Source organism: Culex pipiens, chromosome 2, assembly GCF_016801865.2.
Source record: "Culex pipiens pallens isolate TS chromosome 2, TS_CPP_V2, whole genome shotgun sequence".
NCBI classification, from domain to species: Eukaryota; Metazoa; Arthropoda; class Insecta; order Diptera; family Culicidae; genus Culex; species Culex pipiens.
In genome coordinates, this window is record NC_068938.1 from 80143263 (window position 1) to 80171091 (window position 27829).

The following is a 27829-nucleotide window of genomic DNA, read 5'->3' on the forward strand; positions in this document are numbered from 1 at the left end:
TTGCTTTTAAACAAAAAATTCTCTTAAAAACTTCTTCTTACCTTACCTCACTTACCTTCACTGAAAGTAACGTTTACCGGTTGTTTCTAATAAAAGCACTTCATCGCTCCCGAACCCGCCATATAGCCCAAAGACTAACTTTTTAGCACGTTCAGCCGGTATAATCTATCAGTGATGCACTGCGGGGGCGGGGTGGTGTTAGATCGACCGACCGTTAAAACTTGTTGAAACCAGCGCGTCTACAGCACGTTTTTGGTTCGAAAGTTTTCACTTTCAATGTTACTGTAGTAGCGGGTGGCAACCGTATCGGGGTGTAATCCTGAGATGAAGTATTTTGAACGTCTCAAAATTGAATTTAGTTCAAAGTGCCCTCCGCCAACGATACATTTTAGGTTCCTCACACTTTGTTATCTCGCGTGCCAAACGGTAAAGTTCTTCGACTGATGAGGGTGATTTACAAAATCTGATCTAAAGAACCGTCGTCAGCAGGGTTTTGGTCGTCCGGAATATATTAGTGTTAAGACTCTCGAGAAGGAACCCGCTTCGCGAAGGGTCTTTACCCGGTTGAGTTTCGCTTTGAAGTGCCACTTCTAACTCAGAATGAACTTGCCGCATGGATCTCTTCATAACAGAAATTTGGATTTTACCGGGATTAGAAGTTGCTTGTAGTGGCGTTTGCCAAATCTGTTTCAAATTTACTGGATTGTGATAATATTCAGTTGAAACTTGCTTGAAAAAACGAATTGACTTTATTTTATTGAAGTCATAGAAAAAATAGTTTCAATCAATAGTTGAAAATATAAACTAGTAAGAAATGCAAATTGTAGTCAAATGAAAATTAATAATATCAAAGTAAATAAACGAAACCAGAAACCACAACACAAAATTGTGTTACTAAATGCAAAATCCAAAAACGTAATTTTCTCACCTGGCAGTGATTTACGTCGTCGTCATCATCGTGGTGTCCTTCTTTCCCAATTAGGGCGCGCGCCCCACTCCTCAAAAGTCCTCAATTTCGCGCGCCAGATCCGACAGCATTTCCAGAAACAGTTGCGAGTGGGAATCGTCCGCCGTTCCCGCTGGGCGTCCACCTGGGCCACAACCGCCACCACCGTCCTGGGCCGAGCACGAATCCCCGCGGCCACTCCGCAGGACGGCTTCCATCAGCCGCGAGACGCGCTCCAGTGTGTGCTGTGGGCGGGATGATAATGATGGAAAGTGAGTTTAATTAAAACGGGATCATAATTAGCATAAATTAAGGTGGACACATTTTTGGGGAGGGATTTTGAAGCGGCGCGTACAGAATAGTGTTGGGATAGAGATGTTGTACAATATACTAAAATACAATATACTAAAATAAAGATGAAAAATCTATTAACAAAACAAATTTGAAGATATTGGTTGTACGTGCGGAGATATAGATATTTGAAGTTAGAAGTATCTAAAAACGAGTGCCACGATATCTCAACACTGCCTAGACCAAATCGGCTCAGAATGTTGGTGAAGACTCGTCAAACTGGTTCTGTGTGAATGACGAAGGCCGGTTTTCAAAAAAATTATATAAAAAAAGATAAAGATATTTTTTTTAATTTTCATAAAAAAATGGTAAATTTTTGATTTTTTTAAAAAAGCAAAATTTTAAAATCGAGCTTCGTCATGCACAAATTTCAAATTTCAGCCAATTTGGTCCTTCCTATCCCGAGATATCGTGGCACCCGTAAATCAACTCGATGTTTTGATAATAACGCTCACAAAGTTTGACAGTTCGCTTTACGCATGGCAAAATTTTGAGTTTAATTCATCTTTTACTCAGTTTAATCCTGAAATACCTTCATGAAACTTTCAGGAGTGATTGAAAATCATCTCTTAAATGAATTTAATGAATTTCCTGTAATATGAAATATTATGATTTTCTACATGTATGTAAATCAAAATTTTATTGGAGTACTTTTCAACTACAAATTTAATTGAGCTTCCAAAGATGATCTTTATATTAAAGTGTTTTTTTTTTCAAAACTTTCGAAAAATGACAAAAAAAAATTAGCAAAGAAAAATCGTACATCACTAGGGGAGCTGGGGGTAAGACGGCCAGGCGGGGTAAGACGGCCACCCCACTGTTTTAATAAGTATACTAATGAATATTACTAAAACGTTTAGCAATACTGTTCCTCATGCTAAATAATGCATATGGAGTCACCTTTGCCAAACATATTGTTTGAAATAGTATTAAAATAGCTCAAAATAAACAAATAATTTTTGAACTTGAAACTGGATGTAATTTTCATGAGTAATTCATGAACTTAGGCATTTTTGTTAGAAAACAATATGTTTTCCTGTCTTCAAATATTTTTTCATGTTAAATTGAAGTTTGCCCTAGATTATGTCCCTCGGAAAAGTTTAAAAAATGCGATGAGCTATTTGCAAAAAAATGTTTTAAAAAATAATTTATTTGGGGGCAAGACGGCCACCCGTAATTGGTAAATTTTATTTGATATAGCAAGACTCATTGAATAGTATGAAATCCTATCAAACTTTTCATAAAATCGTCAATTCAATATTGTTTACATAATTTTGATTTACTTATTCTAATCAAAATACACAAACTAATTATTTTGCATCAAATTGTGTTTGTTTTGTAGTAAAAATTCACAGTTTTTCATAAAATGTGGTCACAATAATATGAAATTCACTGGACCAAAATATGAAATTTGTATTAGCAAATAATTTTTTTATGGGGAATCCTTTCTATGTTTTCTTTCTGAATAGTCCATAAAAGATTGTTTAATTGTTGTTCGATAACAAATGTTTTTCAATAATTTGCAGCCATTTGTATTTGATTTGGAAATTTTGAGTCAAAGTGAGCAATTCTCTATGAAATCGGTCGATTTCGACCATTTTTATTTTTTGTTTTTATTTTTTTATTTTTGCAATACCTTGTAAGGGCCTTTCCTATCACCAAAGAAGCCATTTTGTGTCATTGGTTCACCCATACAAATCTTCATACCAATCCAATTTGGTGATTTTTTAATTAACTTTTTTCACAAATAATTATTCCCAAAAAAATTAACTTTTATTTTTTAAAATTTGTTTTAGGGGACAAAACCCCCCATCTCTTAAGATATTCAGGAGTATGGACCAACATTTTACCGACGAGTTATGTTTTTGTTAATATAATGATTTTAGTAAAAAAATAAATCTTGTGCTTAAATGTCGATATCTCAGCAACTAATGGTCCGATTTTCAATGTTAAAACATGAAACATTCGTGAAATTTTCCGATTTTTCGAAAACAATATTTTGTTTTTTTTTTAAAATGAAGACTTGGCCTTGATAAAAAAAATAAAAATATTGTTTTCGAAAAGATGCATAAAAAAGCATAACTCGGCGGCAGATTTGTTGACCATATTTCTCTATGGCTCAAAAGTTGTGGGTTTATGTCCTCTAAAACACCTATTTTTAAAAATTATCATTTTTTTCCGTGTACCTATTTTTCCTCAATAGTCCTCAATAATACCGTCAACCTACAAACCTTGGTCATAGGGAAGATCTCCACCTCCACAAAGTTTGATAAAAAAAACAAAAAAGAAGAAAATTGCTCTACTGCAAATTATGAATGAAGAAGTCATTAAATAAAATTGTTAAAATTAAAGTGTTTAACACTTTTTAACATTTGTTATACAGTTAGAATCTACACTTTATCCAAGACTTTATGCTTTTTTTTGACCCATTAAAATTTGATTGTTTAAAAAAAGTTTTTTTTTTGAGAAAAATGTGTTTAAATATTTTTTGTCGGATTTATTTCAAATTAACGATAGTACAAATAATAGTTTTTTTTTTAATATCAGTGAAAATCTTTACAAATATTGCGTTAATCGATACCAATATTTTAAATAAAAAAATGTTAGTATTTAAAAAACTACGATATTTTATTAGAGACTTTGGCTCTAAAATTATAAAACAATGAAAATGCATTTAAAATTACGCGTCTTTATACCCAGATAATGTAATTTTTTTCAATAAAAAAAATTACTAAACTATAAAAAGTTGCTTTTATAGCCTGGGTAGAATTTGTTTCAATATGGTCATTTTAGGAAAAAAAATTAGTTGTCATCGGTTATCGCCGATAAAATTATCGTATTTCAAGAACAATCACGAACATTTACGGTTTATCTTTTTTTTTCGTAACTTTAAAATTTAAAAGAAAAAATATCAAGCTTTTAATTCTTCTAATGATTCTTATCTAATAAGTAAATTTAGATTAGATGTCAATAACACTCTTTTTCATTTTGAATAAGTTATCGAACATAAATTTGAACAGGTGTCCTTTGCATTATTAAAACATCCAACAAATATCTCTGGGTAAATTTGTAAAAATCAAGGTCACTTCTGCTGAAGGTATATAAAATTTCAAAAAAATATCGCAAAAATAACTCATTTGGTTATTTGGTTGGATGGCCAGAACAATAGGATTGATGTATTTAACAGCTTTAAATATTTAACAAATCTTTTTTTCTTTGATAACTTGTTTGATACTTGAGCAATAAAAATATTATTGTTGAAGGTCAAACCTAAATATCTCAGTAAGGTCGTGATATATACATGTAAAAGTAAGCATATATTTCGATGATCCAACTCATCAATGGAGTTCCACGATGGATCATCCCTGAGTGCCCTACCAAGCGTCTCCATCAAACCACTTCGATTCAAATCTGTTTCAAACCCCCATTCAAAATCCCTTTTCTGCGGCGACCGAAACCTAAACCAACAAACGCTCCGCTCGGCTCACCTGTTGCCAGTCCTCGTTGAAGATCCGTACAAACTGCTCGTTCAGCCGGCGGATCGTAATGAAATTACTGTCCACGAGACTGCTGATGAAATTAGCAAAGCATGCAAACACTTCGTCCACCGTTCGTTGCTGTTGCTGCTGATTCTGATTCTGCTGCAGTTGCTGAGAGAACTCCATCATCCGAATGTACCGGTTGCTCACCAGCGTCGAGAAGATGTAGTTGGCCTCTGTCCGAAAAAGCGGTAGAAAATCAATTAGTGGGGGAGGGAGCTGCTCAAAGTTCGTTACTGTTGCTGCTCAACAAAATAGATCAAATTAAAGTTAACTCTATTGGTTGGGAGGGTGCCGTCCTTTTGCCCTGAAGTTGTTTGGTTTAGTTTTTGACCCCCACATCGAAAGCTTAGTAAAAACGATGACCGATCTGGGCAAATCTCTAGGAAGCATAGAAGTTGTAGGCATTTTCAATAGAATTAATTTTATAAAAAAGTCATTTTAAACTTTGAGATTGAACGTTATGAAATTAAATTTTAACATTTTGTTTTATGAATCTTCCTGCAGAGAAAAACCTTCACACTCACCTTCCTGTTGCTTCCGGTCCCGGATGCGCTGAATGTCCGCCTCATCCACCAGAGACCGCTCGCCGTCCTCGTTCTGTTCGGCCATAATGAGCCGTTCGATTTCCTCCTCCTCGCCGCCACTGCCACCGTTGCCATCCCCTCCGGTCTCGGGGATTTGGCAAAACTCGACCAACTTCCGGTGTTTCCACACGGCCAGCAAACTTTGCACAATGTCAGGCACAATTAGATCACACCGATTGATCACTGCAGCGAGAGAGGGAAAGAGAGACAGTTGGGGTGAAAAGGGACACACACGTGGCTTGGGAAAGGAACAGCGTAAATAAAGCATTAAACGAGATTAGAATTCCGGGCAAAAGCTCGCTTCCGGTGAACCGGTCACGTACACTGTGTGTCATCCACGTGGGAGAGGTTGTTTGTAGGGGTGTCTAGAAATCAACTCCTTGAATTACCAAGCTTAAAAGACGAACCATTTTTACAAAATGAATTTTTTACTTTTCGTTTCATTTTACATTAAAACAAATAAACTTTTCAAGGCATCCCTAAACACAAACTCACCCAACAGCAGGGCCAGCTGGAGCAGCATGTAGGCGAGTGTTTTGTTCATCGTCGGCGTTCCGTCCTGCTCGTCCAGGTAGCGCCCGACCAGGGCCAAAAACTGCACTAATTCTTCCGGGCCGAGCTCGTCCGGATATGAGGCAGCCACGTGGACGAGCGCCTGGAGCCGTTCGTAGACGGCGGTGTGCTGCACCCGGCCCAAAACTACCGTCAGGGGGGCTTGAGAGGAATTGGGCTGGGGGGGTTTGGCCAGCGATGATGACGACGGGTCAGCATCGAGGGACGAGGGACGAACTGCCTTGGCCGCCTCACCTTGGATGTCCTTGCAGAAGAGGTCTGGGGAAGGAGAAATAAACAGAGAGAAGTTAAATAAGATTAAGTTTACATCAGACAGTAGGGATTTGGAGAGATAAACATATTTGAATACAAATTACACACATTTTAGTCTTGATAAACTTTGCTGATGCGGGTTTCTGATTTAAAATGGTTGTATCATTTTGATAAAATTATTGCACATGGATGCATGTATACTAGCGTAATTGTTAGATAAAGATACATTGTTACATTACGTTGTACACTGGAATTCAAAACAAAAACATTATCTAGGGCAGTTCTCCAAATTTACATACAAAAAGGCTTTAATCATAGTATTTGGCGGTTTGACCCTATTAAAAAAATTGTGTGCTTTTCGATACATTCCAAAAAAACCATAACCATAACTTGGCCAAAAACAAAATGTCCGTCAATACTTATGGCTCTAAAGTTGGCACTTTTAGTCTACTAAACCATATCAAAATTGGATTTTTGTGATACGAAGTATTTTTTTAAAATGCGACATTTTTTTAGAATGTAACTATTTTTGTCTGAATAGGGTCCTAAAGCCCTAAGTAAATTTGTATGTACAACGATTAAAAACACGCTTAAAACCCATTTCTGATCCCTTTTTGTTATTTTAATGCAAAAAAAAATGTTGACAAGACAACATTTTTTCGATGGATCAATTATGGTCCCCTTGGAAAGAGCTGTCAAGTAGAACCTTTTTTTAAAAAGGACCGCGAGGTTAATTTTTCAAAATTGATTTAAAAATCCATTTTAAACTCTTTGTAGTCGTACAAAGGGTCATTGTACTCAAAAAAATAAGCTTTATCGATGTAAACAATAATATAACCAATCTAAGCTTCATTTTAGGACTCAATTGCCCAAATCATTACCTACAGATTTGCCGTCAGATTGATCACAAAATCAGATATTAAACAGATTTTCAAATGTTTTCATAGCACCTTTCTATGGACAGCCTCAGCCTTCAAATTTGTATGGAGATTTGTATGAAGATACTTTAGTTGCAAAATGGCTTATTTGGACATAAGGAATCGATGGGCAAAGTTTCATACAAATAAAAGATACAATGAAAAATCGACTTGCAAATTTTATAGGATTGCTTTCCTAATGCTCTCCAAAGATTTGATGAAACGGTCTATTTTTATCAGCCATTTGTACTGCCGTTCTACGCATAATTGTCCCATGCCATTTTCTGACGATTTTGACATTTCAGTATTTTTAAGTTAAGTTTGACGTATACTTTTAGAAAAACACATGAAATCTAGTACTTTGTTCGGAAACTCCTTAAAAAACAACACCAAGTTTTGTAATAGCTTAACTGTTATAATGTATAATGCATTTTGTGTTACTTTTTGTTTAAAATGTTGAAGACTGTGCATGAAATATGATTTTTTATCACCCTCTCGACCATGACCACAAAGGGACAACAAATTTTAATATAATTTGTACCAGCCTAGCCTAAATAAAAAGCAAACAAAAAATAAATTGTTAGTCATGATCAAAAGACAGCCCAAAAAAAAAAAAAACACTGGTCAAAGAAAAGATTTTTTTTATTTGTGGGCAAAGAATCAGGGAGCAAGCATTGTTGACTTAGAATTAAGTTTGAAATAATTTAAAATATTATCAAAAAGTTTAATTTTTCAGCATCCATTTCAACACGCAGAAAAATACGGCATATTTGAATCAACGAAATATTTTGTTGATTTGAAAATAAAGATTTTTGTTGAATCAACGCTAAACGACAAAGCATTTTTTTCAAAACAACTAATGATTTTTGTGGAATTGAGAAAATCAAGGTTCAACAAAAAAAAATGTTGAATCAAACCTCATACAGGCTGATCGCACAAAATATTTTTCTGCGTGATTGCTGAAAAGTAGAACATTTTAGCCCTTGTATTCTGTTATTTTTAGTAGAGAAAAGTAGGCCGATTCATCGTTCGAGAATGACCGGAAAAGTAAAAGGTTTAGCGACGGAATCGAAGAAAAAATAATCCTTAAGGGGTTACATACATGTAGAAAATCTCAAAATTTCATACTACTGAAAATTCATTAAATTAACTCAAAAGATGGTTTCCCATCACTCCTAAATGTTTCATGTAGATATTGTATGATTAAAGTAAGTTACAGACGATATAAAAAAAAAATTCTAAGTGTTAAATTGGTATTCGGTGCCCTCTCCCCGTGCCATACCTTCACACTTAGGAGACCCGGGAGGCGGAGTCTTGTCGCAAAAAGAACGATACACGCCTGTGGATCCGTTGACGAAACCGCAAGGTTTAAGAGGGCCATATTATAAGGTGTTACGTCGATTCCGTTTTACAGACGATATAAGCTAAAAAAATTGCCATGCGCAGAACGAACTGTCAAACTTTCTGAGCGTTTTTCTCGAGTTGACTGATTTGATTTACGGGTGCCACGATATCTCAAGATTGGAAGGACCGAATTGGCTGAAATTTGAGTTGGATACTCTCAAGACATGTCCCGTGTGCATGCCGAAGGCCGATTTTGAAGTTTCGTTTTAAAATAAAATACAAAAATCAAAATATGTTGTTTTTCTGTATAAAAAAACATAAAAATAAATTTTATCATTTTTTTATTTATTTTTTTTTTTGTAAATCGGCTTTCGTCGTGCGCACGGAACTGTTTTAACGGGTATGAATTTTCAAGCAATTTCAATATGTATCTGAAGAAAGTGAGGCATTTTCGCTAGTTCTCACTGTTCTGTGTTCTGCGTGCATGGCCGCAAACATCGACCACACACATACTAACATAAAGCGTCACCAAGAGGCAAAAGGTAATTATGAATATTTTTGGCACTCGTAAAAAAAGATGCGGTTAAAAAAAAAACAATGATTGCAAACTTTACACCAAATTCTTCACCTGTGCAAATACAGTAAACTCTCTCGTTGTCGATATTGAAGGGACCGTCGAGAGCGGGAGTTATCAAGTTATAGCATGAAAAATCAAAGCAATCTATTTGATGGGACTGAAAAATTTATTGACAGCTGGAGCAATATTGATATCGAGAAGATCGACAGCCAGAGAGTTCATTGTAATAACTGCACACAAAATATGTGCACACTGAAAATATTCTTCTTCTGCAAAGCTAAGGTATAAAAAGAGGTTTGCAATTGCCTCAACAATCAAATCTTCGGACACCTAGTTTCGAGTACGAATCTCGCAATCGAGAACGCCAAGGCAATGCTGTAGAGCGAATCATTTGATTTGATATGATTTTCACAGTGTAATAAACAGGGCTGCTACCACCACGCAGCGTCACCGTTTTGAAGGAGAAAATGATACAGGTTTTACCGGTTTTACAGACGAGTTTCAATCCCGTGCTTGGACTTTATGTTCAACAGTTCAAAAATGGTATAATTTAACAGGATATAGAAAAAATATATTAAAGACCATATAACGTGAAAGGAGGCATTTGAAAAGCAAAGTCATTTTTTGTTATAAATAGATTGACTTAGAAACCAAAATTATTTTGTGTGCAGTTATTATTTGCACAGGCGGAGAATTTGATGTAAAGTTTACAATATCATATATGAAAAAAAGAAGTTATATAGATTTTTCCGATAAGCTAGAAAGATGAAGATCTGGCAACCCTACCAATTGTTTATTATTTTCCTCATTAAAAAATAGTAATGAAGCTTAATGTGTAAATCATGTTATTTTTCATAGAGATTTTACAAAGTTATCGCAAAAAAAAAACACTTTGAATTATCGAATCGTATCATAAATATTTATTGAAACAAACGCGAGATTTTTAAAATGCTGGAAAAAACTTTAGGTTATTTGGTAACAATAATAATATTTTTTCCAAAATTCGCAATTCGCAATTCGCAATTCGCAATTCGCAATTCGCAATTCGCAATTTTCAGTGTAAGAACGGGCCTTGACCGATCTTATGCACCAGGTTCCCGACGAACACGCACTGCCCTTACACCTACATCTCACCCTTGCTCTGAGTCAGTACGAGCAGCACGCTAGAACACGCTTTGAGTGTTCGTGCCAGGCATGCACACCTTCTTTTCCGGTTACGCATTTTAACTCGGCCGGGGGTGGTACATTACGTAGGGTTTGATGTAAGTATAAGCGCCTAACCATTTATAGTGTGCCTATCAACTATCATCAACGCAAAAACTGTTATATTTTTAGTTTGAATTCAAAAATTAGTTGTTATTTTACTGTGTATTGTTTTCTCCTGAAATCTTTCCTAGTGTTGAGTCGTGTTTATCTGTTGCTATTTCTTTTGTCGCGGTGTTTTGTTACAATTTTTGGTCCTAAGCATGTTATAAAAGTTTACCAAAAGTACAATAGTAATATTTGTGTTAATCCTTTTACCATTCCATAAATTGAGTAAGGGCTCAAACCTCACTTTTCAAACAAAGGGTGAAGATTGAAGAAAATAATGAGAGAATAAGAGAATGATGAGCGTATTTTAAAGAATAAAAATGAGAAGCTGGATGTATTAGATGTAAAATAAGACAATAGTTAATAAATAGAGATACAAAACAAGCTTAGATTATAGTAATGATAATTTATAGGACAGATAAAGAATTATTCAAATAAATAAATTCGCAATAAAATCAAAAAAGATTAGGCGAATGATAAATAGACTTGATATTACTAGTACATTAAGGAAAAGTATATTTTTAAGGAAAAAAAAACAAAGTTTGTTACACCAGTATCAATTGGTAAAAAAGAGTGGAAAAGCTTTGAGAGATAAGAAAATCAAAAGTTAGTAATATCAAAATCAAATGATGGATATTAAATAGAAGAATCAGTGAAGAATTGAGAATCAGTAGAGCAAAATAAAAAAGGAGATAGGTGGTAGCTGGAAATGGAAAGGAGAGAAACCCCGTTGTGCGATGTTTCAGGTACATCCACAGCAGTTGACTCAACATACTGCGAATCGAAACAATACCGTCTACAATCACAAATTACTTCCCTTTCCCACATTGTCGCCCCTTTCTTTTAGCCGTCTCGACTCTGACCCGCGGTGGTCAAAGGTTTACGATCCGTTTCCACAGGCCACCAGCTAGGTCATCATGAAAACCAAGCCAACGTGGAGGTAAGAAAATAGGACACTCGCAAGGAACCAGAGCTATACTGTTCTGATCAAGATAATTCGGATGATCTAACAGAACTACGGATGTAGTTAGTTACGCTCCTTCCAGGATGTTCCTTACGTGGACGTCAACCGAAGAGCACGCAACAAGGTCAGTGCCATTGCATGCTCTTAGGTATCAATCCTTGGCCTGCAATATTTTTTCCAAAATTGTAAAAAAAAACAAAGATGAATCCTCATTTAACCAGAAATTACACTCACCAATCTCCAGCATATGCGTTTGACGCCATTCGTTCGTTTTCGCCAGACACCGTTCCAGGGCCAGATTTATACAGGTTCGCTTAACCGCCTCCAGAGTCTCATTCGGCAGCAGCGCATCGAATCCTTCCTAAAAATGAAGATTTTTTTTTCAAATGTTGAGAACCTCCATTGCATCACGTATTTACATACCTTAATCCGTCGCGCCAAACTCGCCGGCAGCAGGGCGTCCCAGCTGGCATTGATTTCGGCCAGGGCCTCGGTACAGATGACGTAGATCCGTTTGGTGGCCGCGGACAGCGTGTCCGCCTCGAGGGTCGCGATTTGTTCGGTGATTTTCTTTCGCTTGGGCAGCAGCTCGGCAATTTGAAAGTCCTTGACGGCCGCCGACGAGGTCCGCTCGATGACGAACTCGACGGTTCGACGGACGGAGAGTGATTGGGACTGAAGAAACGCTTCCAGCAGTTTGTGCTGATCGTTGGTGGGGTTTTGTTTCGCGGACGGGACCGTCGTTGCCCCGGAGTATTTCGTTGTGATGTGACGGTAGCGACCGGATCGGGACACGGTCTTTTCCAGCTTGGACGGCATCATGGACACGCGGAAGTCGGCCAGGAAGGGACAGGCCGCGTTCAGGATGCTTTCGAGAAGGGGGTTGAGGGGGACGGACTCTTCAACGGCGCTGGGATCGTATTTGATCAGGGATGATTTGTTCTCTTCTTCACCTTTCAGAATTCCCTGGAGGGACTGGTTGGTTTGAATCTCTTCAGCGTTGACCTTGTCAAGCGACAGCTCAATCTTCTTGTAGCTCAACAACCCTTGGTCCACAATCACCCCCGACCCACGCCGTTCCTGTCTGTAGTTGTAGTACTCCTCCGGGACGTTCGGATGCTCAAACAGCCAGCCCAAACTGACGCGGATGATAAACTTTGAGGTGGGTGTCACCAGCAGCTTCCGGTCGGCGGCCGTGCCGTGTCGCAGCAGCTCAACGGACGACGTTCGCAGGTACAGCTCGTACAGCACGTCAAACAGGCCCCGATAGTAGGCCAACCGGAGGCTGATCCCGTCCAGCATGGCCAAATATTGGACCAGCCAGGGCACGGTGATGATGAGCTTCCGCTCGGCGATGGCCCGCACCAGAATCGATTTCACGTCGAACAGGGGAAGGAGCTGAAGTTATAGAAAAAGAAGGAGGATTAATTCAACTTTCAATCAAGGAGGCCAAAATAAAACAAGGTTTTGTTTTGAATATATTAATTTCTTAGAATATTATTTTATTTCTATTATATTGTTTTAAACGCAAAACATTCACTTGTAGTTTGTCAAATTTTGCAGATTGCATTTATAAATGGAGGAAAAAAAAAAACATTTCAAGATATTAAAAAGGTAATTTTTAATGAAATCTTCACACAGTACATCACCCTTTTTCGATATTTTCTTATGGAAAATTTAAATTTTTTCCAAGTTTCAAAATTGAATAATTGGATGATTTATCAGAAACAAAAATATTGTTTCGTTATTTTACCTTTCTTTAAAAAGAAAGGCATAGTTTGTTTATTAGAAATAAAACATTGTAATAGAATTGTCAAATTTAAGCAATAGCGCTATTCTTAAATTTTACTTATGGAAAGAACGCGGAACTCTCTCTCCCATTGTTTCTACATGGTATTTTATAAGATGACGTCCGAAAGCCATTTTATACAATTTGCTCAAGTTTGTTATAAGTGATTAAGAAAAAACTAAACAATATCACTCGATTCTGCTAACGACAGAAATATTCAATAATCCAATTCAAACTGAACACACAATTCACATTTAAAAAATCAGCAAATATTTATTCTTAAAATAATTTCACAAGCAACTCCAGTAATTATTATGATGCTTTATCATAAGTTTTAGTTCTACTTCAATTTTCCATAATTTACCGGGATCTTTAGTGTTTATTTTCCTTGAAATTTCGTGCTTTTCCCGGTTTTGTCCCAGGTAACCGATCAAATTTTCCGGGGTTACACAAATCCCGGGAAACGGGAAATTTTTAACCAATTACTCGGGAACTCCCGGGAAATTTAAATTTATTGAAAATTGTTCTGAACTTGGTTCTGATTAATATTTTGCAACAAAATTGAATAAGACAGCAACTTTAGTGGCTAAAATATGTGGGAAGATATAGATTACTTATAAAACAACCAGTGCGCCATGAGTTTCCTTTGTACATAGGACCTTTTGAAAAAGTAAGCGAGAATGTATAGCTTGATTGCGTTTAAAAAATCATGCAACTAAAAGAAAATATATATTTTTTCTAATTTTATAAGCTCAAGTCATACAATAAATAAAAAATGACCCCAGGTATTTATGGTTAAAAAGTATTTTTTTATCGAGGTGTTTGGACAGTGAGTTAAATGAATCCACACTCCACAATCATAAAATGTATTTTAAACTTTCCTCTGTGACCAGTTAAATAGAGTGTGGATTACACATAAAGTTGAAATGAAAGAAAGCAGAAAATATGTTGTTCATAACAAATAACTTTCCTAAAACAAGTAATACTAGTTTCAGCTCTTGAACAAAATAGTAAAGCATTTTAGTTTTTCTAAAAATCCAACTTCTCGTGTTTGTTTTACTTGAAATATTTGAAGCAAGTTTTTAAAATTTGTTAGTAAGTTTTGGTCACCTCTCAAACAATACAAAATAGATTTTTAATGATTTTTTGTATTCTTTGAAAAGCTTAGTAAAAAAAAAGTAAATCTTTCCCTGTTCCTGAGGGGAACACCCGTGAAGAGTATCGGGGCCAGCATTTACAAAGCGGATTCAGTGACAGTTCATTAATCAACTTAATGTTAACATGTTAAGGTTAATGTTAACATTCCATAGGTTGTCTTCTTAATGTGTCTTGATAAGGTCCAGTTTGTGACGATACACTACCTTCCCTTTACTAAGCAATCGAATCCAGAAGGGAAAAGATCACCAGTTGTGTTGGTCCGAGCCGGGATTTGAACCCCGATCTACCGCTTACGAGGCGGAAGCGTTACCACTGGGCTACGTGGCTCGGTCTTTGATAAGCTTACCTAAATTTTAATAGTTTATTTTCATTAAACAAGATCTATTTCCAATTGCTTCAGAAATTAATATTGTCAGAAAAAAATCTTGTTATCAAATTTTCTGATCATCTGATTAATTCTTTAATAAACTGAACAATATATTGAACAGTATAAAATTATTTATTATTTTTTTCAGAGCATTTTCAAAGAAATTGTACCAACAGATTGTGAAAATGTATACTTTCGCTTGAATTTCGTGAATTGGGTCCTAAATTTAAGCTTAAATTTGAGATTTTATTGTTCACAACGATAAAGCTTATTTTTCTGAGTACAATGACCTTTTGAACGACCTCAAAGGATTTAAAATGGATCTTTAATTCAATTTTTAAAAATTAACTTCACGGCTCTTCTTGACAGAAAAGGTCCAACTTGACAGTTCGCTCCAAGGGGACCATAGTTGATCCATCGAAAAATGTTGTCTTGTCAATTTTTTTTTTGTATTAAAATAAAAAAAAAGTGATCAGAAATGGTTTTTAATCGTGTTTTTTACCGTTGTACATAAAATGGACATAGGGCTTTAGTACCCAATTCCCGGGAAATTTCAAAACTTCATTATCCCGGTACGAGAACCGAACTCACGACCTAAGGATACCCAGCACGACGCTAGTCGAAACCCATCCCCTACTGGTCAGTATTCCCAATGAGCAGATTTACTGTTTTAAGTGATATCACTTTGCCGAGCCAGACAAAAATCGAACCCATCACCTTCCACTTACAAAGCGAAACCCGTAACCATGGTAGCTCGGCAAACCATGCAAATTTACAAATTTCCGGGAACGGGAAATATTTGTTTTACACAAATCCCGGTAATTTTTGGACGTTGGATGCTCCTGGAGGAATTTTTAATTACTGTTTTTTCTGTTTTCCCGTTTTCAAAATTCATCAAAAATAACACTTAAAAATAACATTCCAATGGTCGCAACGCTTGCTTAGAGCGAATCCTATACCTGTCCCTTCCCAAAAACTGTCCAACTTCAAACGAAACTTAATTGGGGTGGAGAATTTTCCTTGTCAACTTAAAAAAGTAAAGCAGCAGCAGTGTCTTCAGAATCCTCGGTGAGCAGAGAGATGGTACACATCCACATGGCGAAATCCAGTCTGCAATCCGCAAAAAATCATCGCAAAGAGAACAACAAAAAATGAAGATAATATTTACAATAAACATGATAACTGCTCTTGTTTGCATTTCTATTTTTTATGGATGGTAAGTTGCCTTTTGAACTACGGCTTAATTTGTGGAAAACATAATAAACAGTGCTCAAAAACAATGTAAACACAATTTTCATCCAGGTTCAACACTTTTTCCAGCAAATAAAGAAAATCTAAAAGGTAGAAGAGTTACAGCCAAAAATCAAGCGACAAAATAGACAGTTCTGCTGAGAAATTAAATTCCTGCTAGAGTAGGTATACTACTATAGTCGAAGGAAACTCTACGCTCATCGGTTGACTGTTGACGGGTGGCGAACATCAATCAATTTCAAATCGGCAATGTCTGGTTTTGGCAGACAGGTCTTGGAAGGATTCACAGCGCCAAGAAAGCTCGGAAGACCGGTATTGGGGGGATATTTGCACAGGAACGGCAACAACACCAGGCTCCAACGAGTGGGACGAAATGAAACATCAACAAACAAACGTGGGTTGAAGGAAAAGCGTCGTTCCGAAAAAAAGGATGGTTCCAAGGACGACGACGATTGGGGTTGATAATGGGTTTCGGGAGGGGATATTTGAGACACAATTGTTGCGCCAAACGATTCGGTGATGAATTTGGGGGGCAAAATGGTTACTATGCGAAAGGGTATGATTTTTCTTCTTTTCGGATTTCATTTGAGGGTTTTTGGATTGGGAGCTAGCAGTAGAAAGAGAAATTGCTTGACGAGAAAATTGGAAGGACGCGCGTCATTCGAAAGGGTATTTTGAGATCCGAGTGAAAGGACTTCCATTCTGTGTTTGCAATTAGATGATGATCAATTCGAACTGTGTCAGTTGGGATGGGTTGGCATTTCATCTGATTTAATTCGGTGGAATTTTAATGAGTTTTTATTCGGATTGGTAGAAGGTTGCGTTCGGAGAAAATGGAGATCAAATCAATCAGAACCTGAATTGATCCATCTATACGGAAGTGTTTGTAAAACCTTTTGCATTTAAATTAGATTCGACAATTATTAGTGTAGCACTAGGGTGACAATAAAAAAAATCGACATCAGAGATACCCTCTGACTCGATTCCTAATGCAAAAATATGTATCTGTGCCAATTTTGAGCCAAATCGGTTAAGGTTAAGGGATCGCTTTTTATCGTTGAAGTTTATATGGGGAAAATCACGAAAATGTATGGGGAAAAACATCGTTTCAGTAATTTTCTGCTAGGTGGCGCAGGTCTCGCCCAAAATTGTCCAAGTGTGAGATTCTTGTAGGAAATTTAATTCCCTACAACTTTGTCGAAGGGTGCAAAACGATCCGAGTTGATCCTGATTTTTGGTGATTTTTCTAGAAAAAAATATTTTCTTATATACTTCCTATATACCCCTTGTATACTTTCAAGTATATAAGCCGATTTCTTTTCATCGCATTGTTAATAACTCATCAGGATCAACTCGGATCGTCTTGCACCCTTCTACAAAGTTGTAGGTAATTAAATTTCCTACAAGAATCTCACACTTGGACAATTTTGGGCGAGACCTGCGCCACCTGCTGCAAAAATCCTGAAGCGATGTTTTTCCCCATACATTTTTGCGATTTTCCCCATATAAACTTCAACGATGAAAAGCGACCCCTTAGCCTTAACCGATTTGGCTCAAAATTGGCACAGTTACTTGTTTTTGCCTAAAGAATCGATCCAGGGGGTATCTCTTGCGATTTGCAGACATTTTCAATTTTTCTTGTCACCCTAGTGTAGCACCCATCCAAAATTCTGTTCAATTTAATTTTATTAAACATTTTAAAGCCCGCATACACGGAGAAAAAAGAGTTCCTTAAATCGTGAACAAGCGTTCATGAAAATGAGAACCACGAACAAAATGTTCATGGAACAATTTGTTCGTGGGTCTCATTTTCATGAACGCGTGTTCACGATTTTAGGAACTCTTTTTTCTCCGTGTAAGACCAGCATCAGAGTCAGCGGTCGTTTTTAATGAACGAGTCTTGTAAAAAATTGTCAGTACTGTTCGAAAAGAAGAAAGTAAAAACAAAGGATTTCAAAATAATTAAAAAGATTCAATAAACTAAATTCATTCTACGCATATTTTGGGTATTCTGACATTATTGTCCGTTTCTTTCAAAGATAAACGCCGCGCGGCATTTCAGAATGTGCCGCAGACATTGTTGCCAGCGATTTTCTGCATTTTTGGTGCAATTAAAAACAAACCTGCCAACAATGTCAGGAGATTCGAAGAAGAAGATCAACAAAAACAAAACGTGCCGTATGGGATTTGACAGCGCGCATTTGCCGAAGTGCGGCGCGTCGTTCCGAGGCTGGTTTGCCGCGTGTCTTTCTCGGGAAAACGCGCAATAAGTTTTCTTTCAAATGAGCAACTCTCTACGAAATCGGCCGATTTCGACCAATTTTATTTTTTGTATTTTTTGATTTGGCTCAAACTTTGTGGGGGCCTTCCCTATGACCAAATAAGTTATTTTGTGTCATTGGTTCACTCATACAAGTCTCCATACAATTTTGGCTGCTGTCCATACACAAATGGTACGTAAATATTCAAACAGCTGTAACTTTTGAGTGAATATCATGATCAATTTGGTGTCTTCAGCAAAGTTGTAGGTATTGTTGAGGACTATTGAGAAAAAAATAGGTACAAGGTAAAAAAAATTGCAAATTTTTCATAAATTTTTTTTTCACATAAACTCAATTTCCCAAAATACCTATTTTTTGATTTTCGAGACTTTTTGATATGTTTTATTGGACAAAAACCCGCAACTTTTGAGCCATAGAGAAACATGGTCAAAAAATCTGCCGCCGAGTTATGATTTTTTGAAAAAATAGTGATTTTTGGAAAAAATCGAAATTTCATGCAAACAAAATTGGACGTTATTTTTAATATAAAATTGAATTTGCAATCGAAAAGTACTTTACAGATTTTTTGATAAAGGGCTCCGTTTTCAAGGTATAGCTACCGAAAGTTTGATTTTGGCGAAATATTTGCAGTTTTTCGATTTTTAAAAATAATGACCATGAGTGACCATTTCTTAATTTTTTTTAAATTTCGGGAAATTTGCTATAAAATTGTCTAAGAGACATTGAAGATTGGACCTCTGCTTGCTGAGATACAGCGGCTCAAAGAAAAAGAAAATTTCACCCAAACAACCCACCATTTTCTAATGTCGATATCTCAGCAACTAATGGTTCAATTTTCAATGTTAAAACGTAAAATATTCTTGAAATTTTCCGATCTTTTCGAAAAAAATATTTTGAATTTTTTTAAATCTAGAGTCACATTTTAAAAAAGCCAAACATTGTATATTACGCCCATTAAAAATGCTAGTCATAATTTAATTTTTTTCAAAATATTTTTTTCGAAAAAATCGGAAAATTTCACGAATGGAAAAGCTTGGTTTTTGCATGAAATTTAGATTTTTTCCAAAAATATTTTTTTTTTAAATTCATAGCTTAGCGGCAGATTTTTTGACCATGTTTCTCTATGGCTCAAGAGTTGCGGGTTTTTGTCCCCTAAAACATATAAAAAAATCTCGAAAATAAAAAAATACGTATTTTGGCTGGGAAATTGAGTTTTTGTAAAAAAAAAGTTAATTAAAAAATCTGCAATTATTTTTCCGTGTACCTATTTTTTCTCAATAGTCCTCAACAATACCAACAACTTTCCCGAAGACACCAAATTAATCAGAAAATTTACTCAAAAGTTACAGCTGTTTGAACATTACGTACCATTTTTGTATGGACAGCAGCCAAAATTGTATGGAGACTTGTATGGGTGAACCAATGACACAAAATAGCTTATTTGGTCATAGGGAAGACCCCCACAAAGTTTGAGCCAAATCAAAAAATACAAATAAAATCCATTTCCGGTTTTGGTAGAGAATTGCTCAAATCAATATTTTTTCTGAATCTCTTTTTATCAAACTTGAATTTCCTTCTTTTTATTCAAAACTGATAAACTCCTCATCTCTCAGTCATTAAACTTGAACATCAACTCATCATTCTCACCCATTCCGAGTAGGGGGCCGTTCGCAGAACAACAACTCATATCTGTTTTCGACGCAAATTGAGTCAAATGGGGGGATGAACTTTTGTACATGTCACATGTCATAAATAGACAACTCCCGTATATGACGAATATCCTGTGCTGCACGTGCTGCCGGATCTACACGGCAAATTTCAACGCAATTCGAGCAAAAAAAAAGCTTCTCTGCAATAAAAGGGCAGGGGTTGAAGGAGTTATCAAAGTTGGACGGTTTGAAATCTGTATGAATTTCAAATCTGCTCACACGGCGCGTTGTCGTCACTTTGAATGCTTCCCAAGAATGGCATTAAGGAAGGATATAAAACTTCATCACAAAAGGGGTGTGCCTCCTTCTTTCAGGACAAAGTTTATGGGGTCGTGAAACAAGAGGGATTATGGCGTGGGAGGGGGAACCTGAGGTTATGTGAATCCAATCAGCGGTGATAGGCCTGATTGAGGTGTTGCCTTGGGGGGAGGAAAAGCTCACATAACGCGCGCGTTAAGCTTATGTTTACTCTATGAGCTTTAGCTGCCGCCATATCGGTGTCATTCAAAAAACGGCAGGCAAATATCCTGCCAAGGCCATTTTATGGGCCAAGGTGTGGCATTTTACATTTTTATTTATTATTATTTTCACCTTTGTCATGTTTTCCCGGGAAAACATTGACGGGATGAAGTCTCCTTGGCTAGAGGATTATATTCAAAATGGGAGGACAGACAACAAAGAAAACTTTTATAACACTCGGAAGATGGTCCACGTGAGTGAAGAGCGGGTGGGCTGGAGTTCTTTGTTATGCGGAAAAACGACTCACAAGGTCTTCTGGCAGGGCTGGTGTCCACCTTTGTGCTGCAAATGATATCGAACCAGCCAACGTGAGACGTGACGAGCATCTGTTGTTATTGCAATTATTTGTTCAACTTTGAGAAAAACGGACAGAATAAACTTTTTTTTTCTTCTTTATCTAGTCGACGCTCTGAACAATCGTCCTGGAAATCAGTCATGCAGAACACGAACCAACTTCTCGGAAGTATCCGTTTCGGAGATTTTTTTTTACGAATCAGTGATTTGTCGGTGGAAGAATTGATTCCGTTAAGTTTGTTTATTTGAGTCTTAGTCAAACATAACAAGATTAGCAGAAAAAACTTAAATTAATGACCAATACTACAAATTGCTAAACTACCCTCTTAAATGGATTGTTATGAAAACAAAAAAACTTTGTCGAATAATTCAAAGTGAAACGAGCTTGTGGTGAAGAGCAGTAGAGCAATTCTTTACGAAAACCTTCCAATCCCCAAAGCAGGCATTGTGCATCATTGGGTTGTCTTTACAAGTCTCCATGCAATTTTGGCAGCTGCCCATACAAAAATGGTATTTAAATATTTGAAAATCCGTATCTTGTGAAGGAATATTCTGACTGATTTGGTGCCTTGAGCAAAGTTGTAGGTTATGATTAGGACAATTAAAAAACTGAAAACTTTTATTTATAATGGGTAATTTTTTCAGGACGTACCTTTTTTTTAGATTTCCTCAATCGATAACGTCATGATTCGAAATTCGGACACTTATAGTAGTAGCATATAATTTTTGTTATAGCTGGCAAAAAAGTCATGTAATAAGTTGGAAATGTAAAAATTTCATAAATATAAAAAGTATAAAAAGTCTTTTGTAACAATTTTTCATCAGAATCTTAAAATTAAATTGACTTGTTCTTCGAATCCCGGATACTGATGAAAGCTGATTCGAAATCCGGACACTTTTGATTCGAATTCCGGACACTCGATTTTGCTTATGAATCGCACAAATCTGGAATGAAATTTAAGTCCAAAGCATTCTTTAGGTCTCAAATATGCTGTTAACATCAAAACAATCGATAAAAATGCTAGAATTTAAGGAAATTAGAACCATAAATTTCTGCTTTGCCTTCCCGGTGCTTCAGACGCCTAAGAAATATTTCAGTGAAACGTTTCACAGTTTTGGTAATCTCATATTTTTATGTTATTTAATTGTTTTGGCATTGACTACAGCGTCCAAACATATTTGAAATAAATGTTGACGTTAGAATTCATCAACTAACACAGTTTTGACAGTAGTTACGCGTACTTATATCCAAATAATTAATAAAACAAGATAAGGTGTCCGAGCTTCGAAGCGTCCGGGAATTCGAATCATGACGTTACCAAATTGATCAAAAGATCTGTTCGAGCAATTCTTTTTGTGGTAATTTTTTATTTGAATGAAACATTATGACTACCTTTTCTATTATCAAAGAAGACATTTTGCCGTTCACATAAAATATCAGCCCGAAAAATCAACGGGCTGAAAAATATTTTCTTGAAAAAACTTCAGAATTTCAATGGAAATAGAAGTCTAATCCACTGAAAACATTTTGAAATGCATTTCCCTGCGTTAAGAATCATCTCATATTTCTGCAATAATAAATCAGGACTTGCATCATTTAAAACATAGTGCAGTATGAACAAAACAATTTTCGTCGAGTCATAATCTTTGAAAAAATGTGATTTTTCTAGCTTCAAGAAAATTTTCTTTTTACATATTTTGTTATATGTATAAAGTAGAATTTGCAATTCTAGAGTTTTTTTTAAATAGTTTTACAAGCTATTGTGCTTCATTGTGCTTAAAAAAACCCTGGAATTGAAAAGCACCTAAGCAATTTTTCAAAAAACTCCGCCGTTTTCGAGTAAAAGCAAGAAAAATGCTAATTTTTTAGAATCGCACCGAAACAAATATTTTGAAAATTTTAAAGTTCAGACTAATTTTTTAGAAGGGCCAAATTAAATTGTAAGATAATAGCCGTGTTTGAATGGATGGACAAATGGGAAAGCTGTCATATTATTTTTAAGAACACCTAAATATGTCCACCAAGCGAGAATTTGAAAGGATTTGACAACTGTGGCACTTTTCAGATATTGACAACGATTTTTCTAAAGCTAACAAAAGGGCTCAGGTAGTCAAAATGAGCTCATATTTGGAATTTAGCTTAGTAATACTTCAATATTTGCTTTGATTTGGACCACCCTAACAAACATATACAGTACTTGTTCGGTAACTGGGCTGAGAATGTAGCCCAGTCACCGAATGCTGCTCGCTAACTGGGCTGAACGAAAAATAACGAGGGGACAACTGATGCATAATATTTTTCCTGATGAAATATAAAAATAAAATATACTTAAATTTATTTGCAATGCTTACTTTTAATATTTCTTTAATTGTGACTGAAATTAAATAAAAGTTTGAAAAAAGTTTTTTTTCTTTATTGAACAGGCTTTTGGCATTTATTAACCCCTCGGTCATTTCGGTTTGTTTTGATTTTTTGACGTTTGTCTGCTTTTTAACTGGGCTACGACTATCGAGCGCCCAGTTAAAAAGCAGCCCATTTAAACAACGCCCAGTTACCGAACAACTACTTTTTTTTTACTTTAAAATTACTGTGTCTTAACTTTACTCTAATTTGACCAAAACTTAAACTGCTATATGTTTTTGATACGAATTTGATTGTAGAAAGCATAGATTTCGAGATTAAATTTAATGAGTCTTCGAAAAATGTTGTCTAGAAATGAAACAAAATCCAAAAAAGTCTTGAAAAGTTTGATTTCTAAAATATATTAAACGTGAACAATCCTAATATTCTAATAATCACTAGCGTGCCCAGCTCTTTGAGGAAAGTGGGGCAATAATATGGACGTTTTGAAAAATACTTCATTTGTGGACACCCCCTGACTAAATTTAGAACAAATTTCTGAGGATGGTGGGGCAGTTGCCCCATGTTGCCCCACCCTGTGCACGCTAGTGCTAATAATATAATGGTTGGCTACAGTCTTTCAATATGATGATATTCAAATTACTCTCTGGAGATTATGTCATCGGTATTATCGCCTACAAGTTAATCCTAAGCAAATCAACAACGTTTTCCAAGGAGGTAGCCTCTTCTTCATATGCGTACAGTATGAGTGAAACTTTAAATACAGCAAAGAACTGGACAAAATCTTGTGAAGACGTGTCACTTCAAGGCAGTAAGGAAAATTTGCATTAAAATGCAATTTTCCACGTATGCACAGCATACAGTGTGTGTGTCTATTTTCGTCCTTTGCACTATAGAATGTGTAACGCTGAGTCACTCGACCCAGGACATTTGCATATTTTGATGACAGTTTGTTAATCACATTTGCTGTGTGCTGGACAGTTTGTCGTCAGTCTAGGAATTGTAAAGCAAAGGAAAGTGTCGGGTGTTAATCTTGAGAAGGAACGTTCAAGAAACGTTTTATTCACTTTAGAAGCAGTACAATTTAACAAAAAATAATCAAAAATTCCAAAAAAAAAGTCAAGCGAACAAACAGATTTCTAGAATGTTCATTAATTGTAAAATTATCTTTTAAAAATAAATACAGCTTCAAAAGTAGACAAATCTTGAAATCTACAAGAATCCCCCTTAAAATCAACATTGAAACAGAAGGAACCGTTGTACCTGATGGTAAGGAAACAGGAAGCAGCTGAGTAACTATAGGGTAACTGTTCCTTCTCTTGCTTAAAAAAATCATAAGATGGTTCTTTGAAATATACCCATTTTTTTACAATGTTATTTTAAACTTTCATTATATTCACAAATCATTATCATAAAAAAGTCGTCCAACCCTAAAATAATTTTACCAAAGAACAAACCGAAACCAACTGAATCTCTATTTGTCCTTCCTGGGTGTGCAAAAGGTGCGCTCAACCATCTTGCTCAATTCCCGAGGGGTGATTCGGAGTGTGAAAGTAGAGGGCTATGGAAGAAGAGTGTGGGGAGGGATGTTTCCGGTGGTATATTTGCGTTCCACTTGAACGCACCCCAATCGAATCTCTCACTCTCCAGGCCGGACGCCAACGCATCGATGAATCACACAATGGAAAATACACACCCAGACACGGGAGACTAAGACTATGGATGGGGTGGGGGATGGAAAAACCAATGAGTGGAAAGCTTTTTTCCCTATTCCTTTATTCGGACCAAACTGCGTGAAGTGAATCCAACTATGAGAACGGTTTGGGGGAGAAAACTTGCTCTGCCAGCAAAAAAAAAAAGAAGGAAAACTCTTCGTTCTAGGAATAAAAAAATAGACAAAAGAGAGCAGGTGTGTGCACACGACTAGAAGGAAACGAACTGTTGATTTTTCCACTTTTATGCGTTTCAGATGAGTGTGTGTGTGTGTGGGTGTTGAAGTTTGAGTGTAGGGCGGAACATCCGGACCGGAAGTGTATGGTAATGGGAGCTACCGAAAGTGGAAGAAAGTCATTGGAAAAACTAACTCACTATCGCACATCTTGAATGTTGATTTAGTCGAGAGGGAGAAAGGGCAAGGGAAATTGGATGTGTGCTTAATTCAAAGCACACATAAGAAGTTTGTTTTTCCTATCATGACTCACGAGTTATAATTGAAGTACGTTTCCGGTTGATCAAACTATTGGCATAGTTAGTAATTTGATGATGAAGGAATTCATTAGAATGTTGAAGATGAAAGTTAAACAATAAAAGTATTAAAAGATGTCTTGAACCTTGTAAAATGCTTGAATGTTTAATTAAAAATACAATGTTTGTCCTTCAAAGGTAATAAAGAAGATTTTTTTGGTTTGATATTCAAATGCTATTTTCTTTTACTCGAAAAAAAAAGAGTTTGAAATTGATTGATAAAAAAACAAAGTAAAACACATAAGGCCGCTGCAATATTGCTTTCAAGTTTTTGTCCCTTCCTCCTTCTGAATTTCCCTAAGATATAAGAAGCAATAAAAAAATATTGATTTAAAGTTAAATTTTTATTGAAAACACAAAAAATCTATTGAAAACTATTTAGAGTACATTGTATAATGCTTAAGTATGTATTTTTAAATGAATAAATGTCTTTTTAATTTTTTTTCAATTTTTTCCCTTCTTTGAATTTTAATGTTCATTAAGTACAAAATTACCACTCTTGTCAATTCAAAATGCGTAATGCAATTAAGTTTTCTGTGATCTAATTATTTTGTTTTTTTTTTCCTGAGACCATTATAAAGTACTCCTCCAATTTTTAAACAAACTGAAAATTTGAAAGATTGGCACCTGTTTTTTTTTTAATTTTTAGAATTACAGTACTTGTTCGGTAACTGGGCGTTGTTTAACAGGGCTGCTTTTTACTGCGCGTTTGATAACTGGGCCGTAGCCCAATTAAAAAGCAGGCAAAAAAAACCAGAACAAACCAAATGACCAAGGGGTTAATGGATGCAAAAATCATTTTCAATAAATAAAAAACCGTAAAAATATGGTATTTTGTAAAACTTACAGTATTTTCCAAAGAACCCGGGCAGACGGTTATAACAAAATTCATGCCATTTCAATAACAAATACTGTTAAAATAACTAAAAGTGATATGGAATCTTCATGAAAAATCCATGTTTGCATAAGGGTTTAATAACAGTTTATGTTATCATAACAAAATTTGTTATTGGTCTAATATTGGTTGAAAGCCAAAACAACTTGGGAATAACATTTTTTGTTATGGAAGAATACCTCCAACTGTTATTGGGATGATCGGATTAGTTGTTAAAATAACAAAAAATAATAACAAAGATTTGTTCGAAGAATAACTCAAAATGTTATTAGTCTGTTATTACAATTACAATCCAATAACAAAAATTTCATAACGAAGAATAACAAATCTTGTTATAAATAACATAAAGTGTTATTGGCCTAGTATTTTCAAATATCTGAAAATGTTATTCCCAAGTTATTTCCGTCTGCTCGGGAAATCATAAAAAAGTGAAAAAGCATGCACAATTAAGCTTCGTTTAGTACCCATATTTCAAATTATGAAAATTGTAGTACTTTCGAAAAAAAAGGGTATTATGCGAAAAATTTAATATTTTCCAAAAAAGACTCTAGTAATTTGAAAATAAATAACAAAATTCGCTTCGATACTCATATTGCATTTTTTTTTAAATTTGAGTATTTTCGAAAAAATACAGTATTTTGTGAAAATTTCAGTTTAAAAAAAACTCAAATAAAGTGAAAACGCATACAAAATATCACTTCGTTTGACACCCATTTTGTACATTTTGAAAATTTGTGTATTTTCGAAAAAATAAGGTATTTTGTGAACAATTTGAGTATTCCTAATATGATACTTATTTCATTGAAATAATGTAAATAGTAAATGTATTGACAACATTACATGACATGGTTGAATTACGTCAATTTTAGAAAGATTTTAAAAATGAGTTATCGTCGATTATCAGCAATAAGATTATCGCTTCTAATAGAATTATCGAAATGACGATAACGATATATTATCGTTACCGTTAACGAGCCTGGATAATTTTATCGTTAACAGCCTTACATTTAAATAACAAGGTTACAATCAAATCCGACTGACAAGGATTTTTTTGAAATAAAATATACCAAAACTAATGAGCCTTTCTTTATGGATAGAAATCCAGCAAGAAAATGTGGTATCATCAAAAATTTTCGATTTCATTGTATTTTTTTTGAATCGACAAGATTGTTTCCAAAATTTGAAAAAATATTGACGATTTTGGAAATATTTCCATGTTTACAAATTCTACAACATAGTGTCACCGGATTTGCAATCCGTGTTCTTTTATTTTCGGTGTAAGTACTCATTTTTAAGCCAGTCTGCATGAAAAATAGATTTTGGAGAGTTTTTTTTTTAAATTTTCTTTCCAATATAGTTGATAAACAAAAGAAAAGAATTAATTAAACACTTTTATAATATTACACTTAGAGTATTGTTTTAATTCGTTAATCCCTGAACTCAATTATTGAAATTTCTTGCAAGGAAACGTAAACAAATGTCTAATACTCAAAGGGGACGTAACGAAGCAATAGATAACATGCCACACCAAGAGGATGGCGGCCAAGGTGTTGGAAAAGTCCTTTAGTGTCAACTAAAATATGCAGCGAAAAATGTTT

The 27829-nt window shown here is 35.4% G+C and overlaps 1 protein-coding gene across 2 annotated transcripts in view; it reads right to left on the reverse strand.

Annotated features, from left to right (window-relative positions):
* Window positions 1-838: 838 nt before the first annotated feature.
* Window positions 839-27829, reverse strand: part of LOC120418313 (protein disks lost) — a 430904-nt gene continuing 403913 nt past the window's right edge. For both annotated transcript variants that reach the window (XM_039580641.2, XM_039580642.2), the window contains exons 8-13: window positions 11785-12759; window positions 11596-11722; window positions 5919-6254; window positions 5364-5606; window positions 4786-5012; window positions 839-1191 (exon numbers count right to left, since the gene is read on the reverse strand). In XM_039580641.2, the coding sequence (XP_039436575.1) occupies window positions 1000-1191; window positions 4786-5012; window positions 5364-5606; window positions 5919-6254; window positions 11596-11722; window positions 11785-12759 (2100 nt within the window). In that variant the 3' untranslated portion in view covers window positions 839-999. The remainder of the gene's footprint in view (window positions 1192-4785; window positions 5013-5363; window positions 5607-5918; window positions 6255-11595; window positions 11723-11784; window positions 12760-27829) is intronic.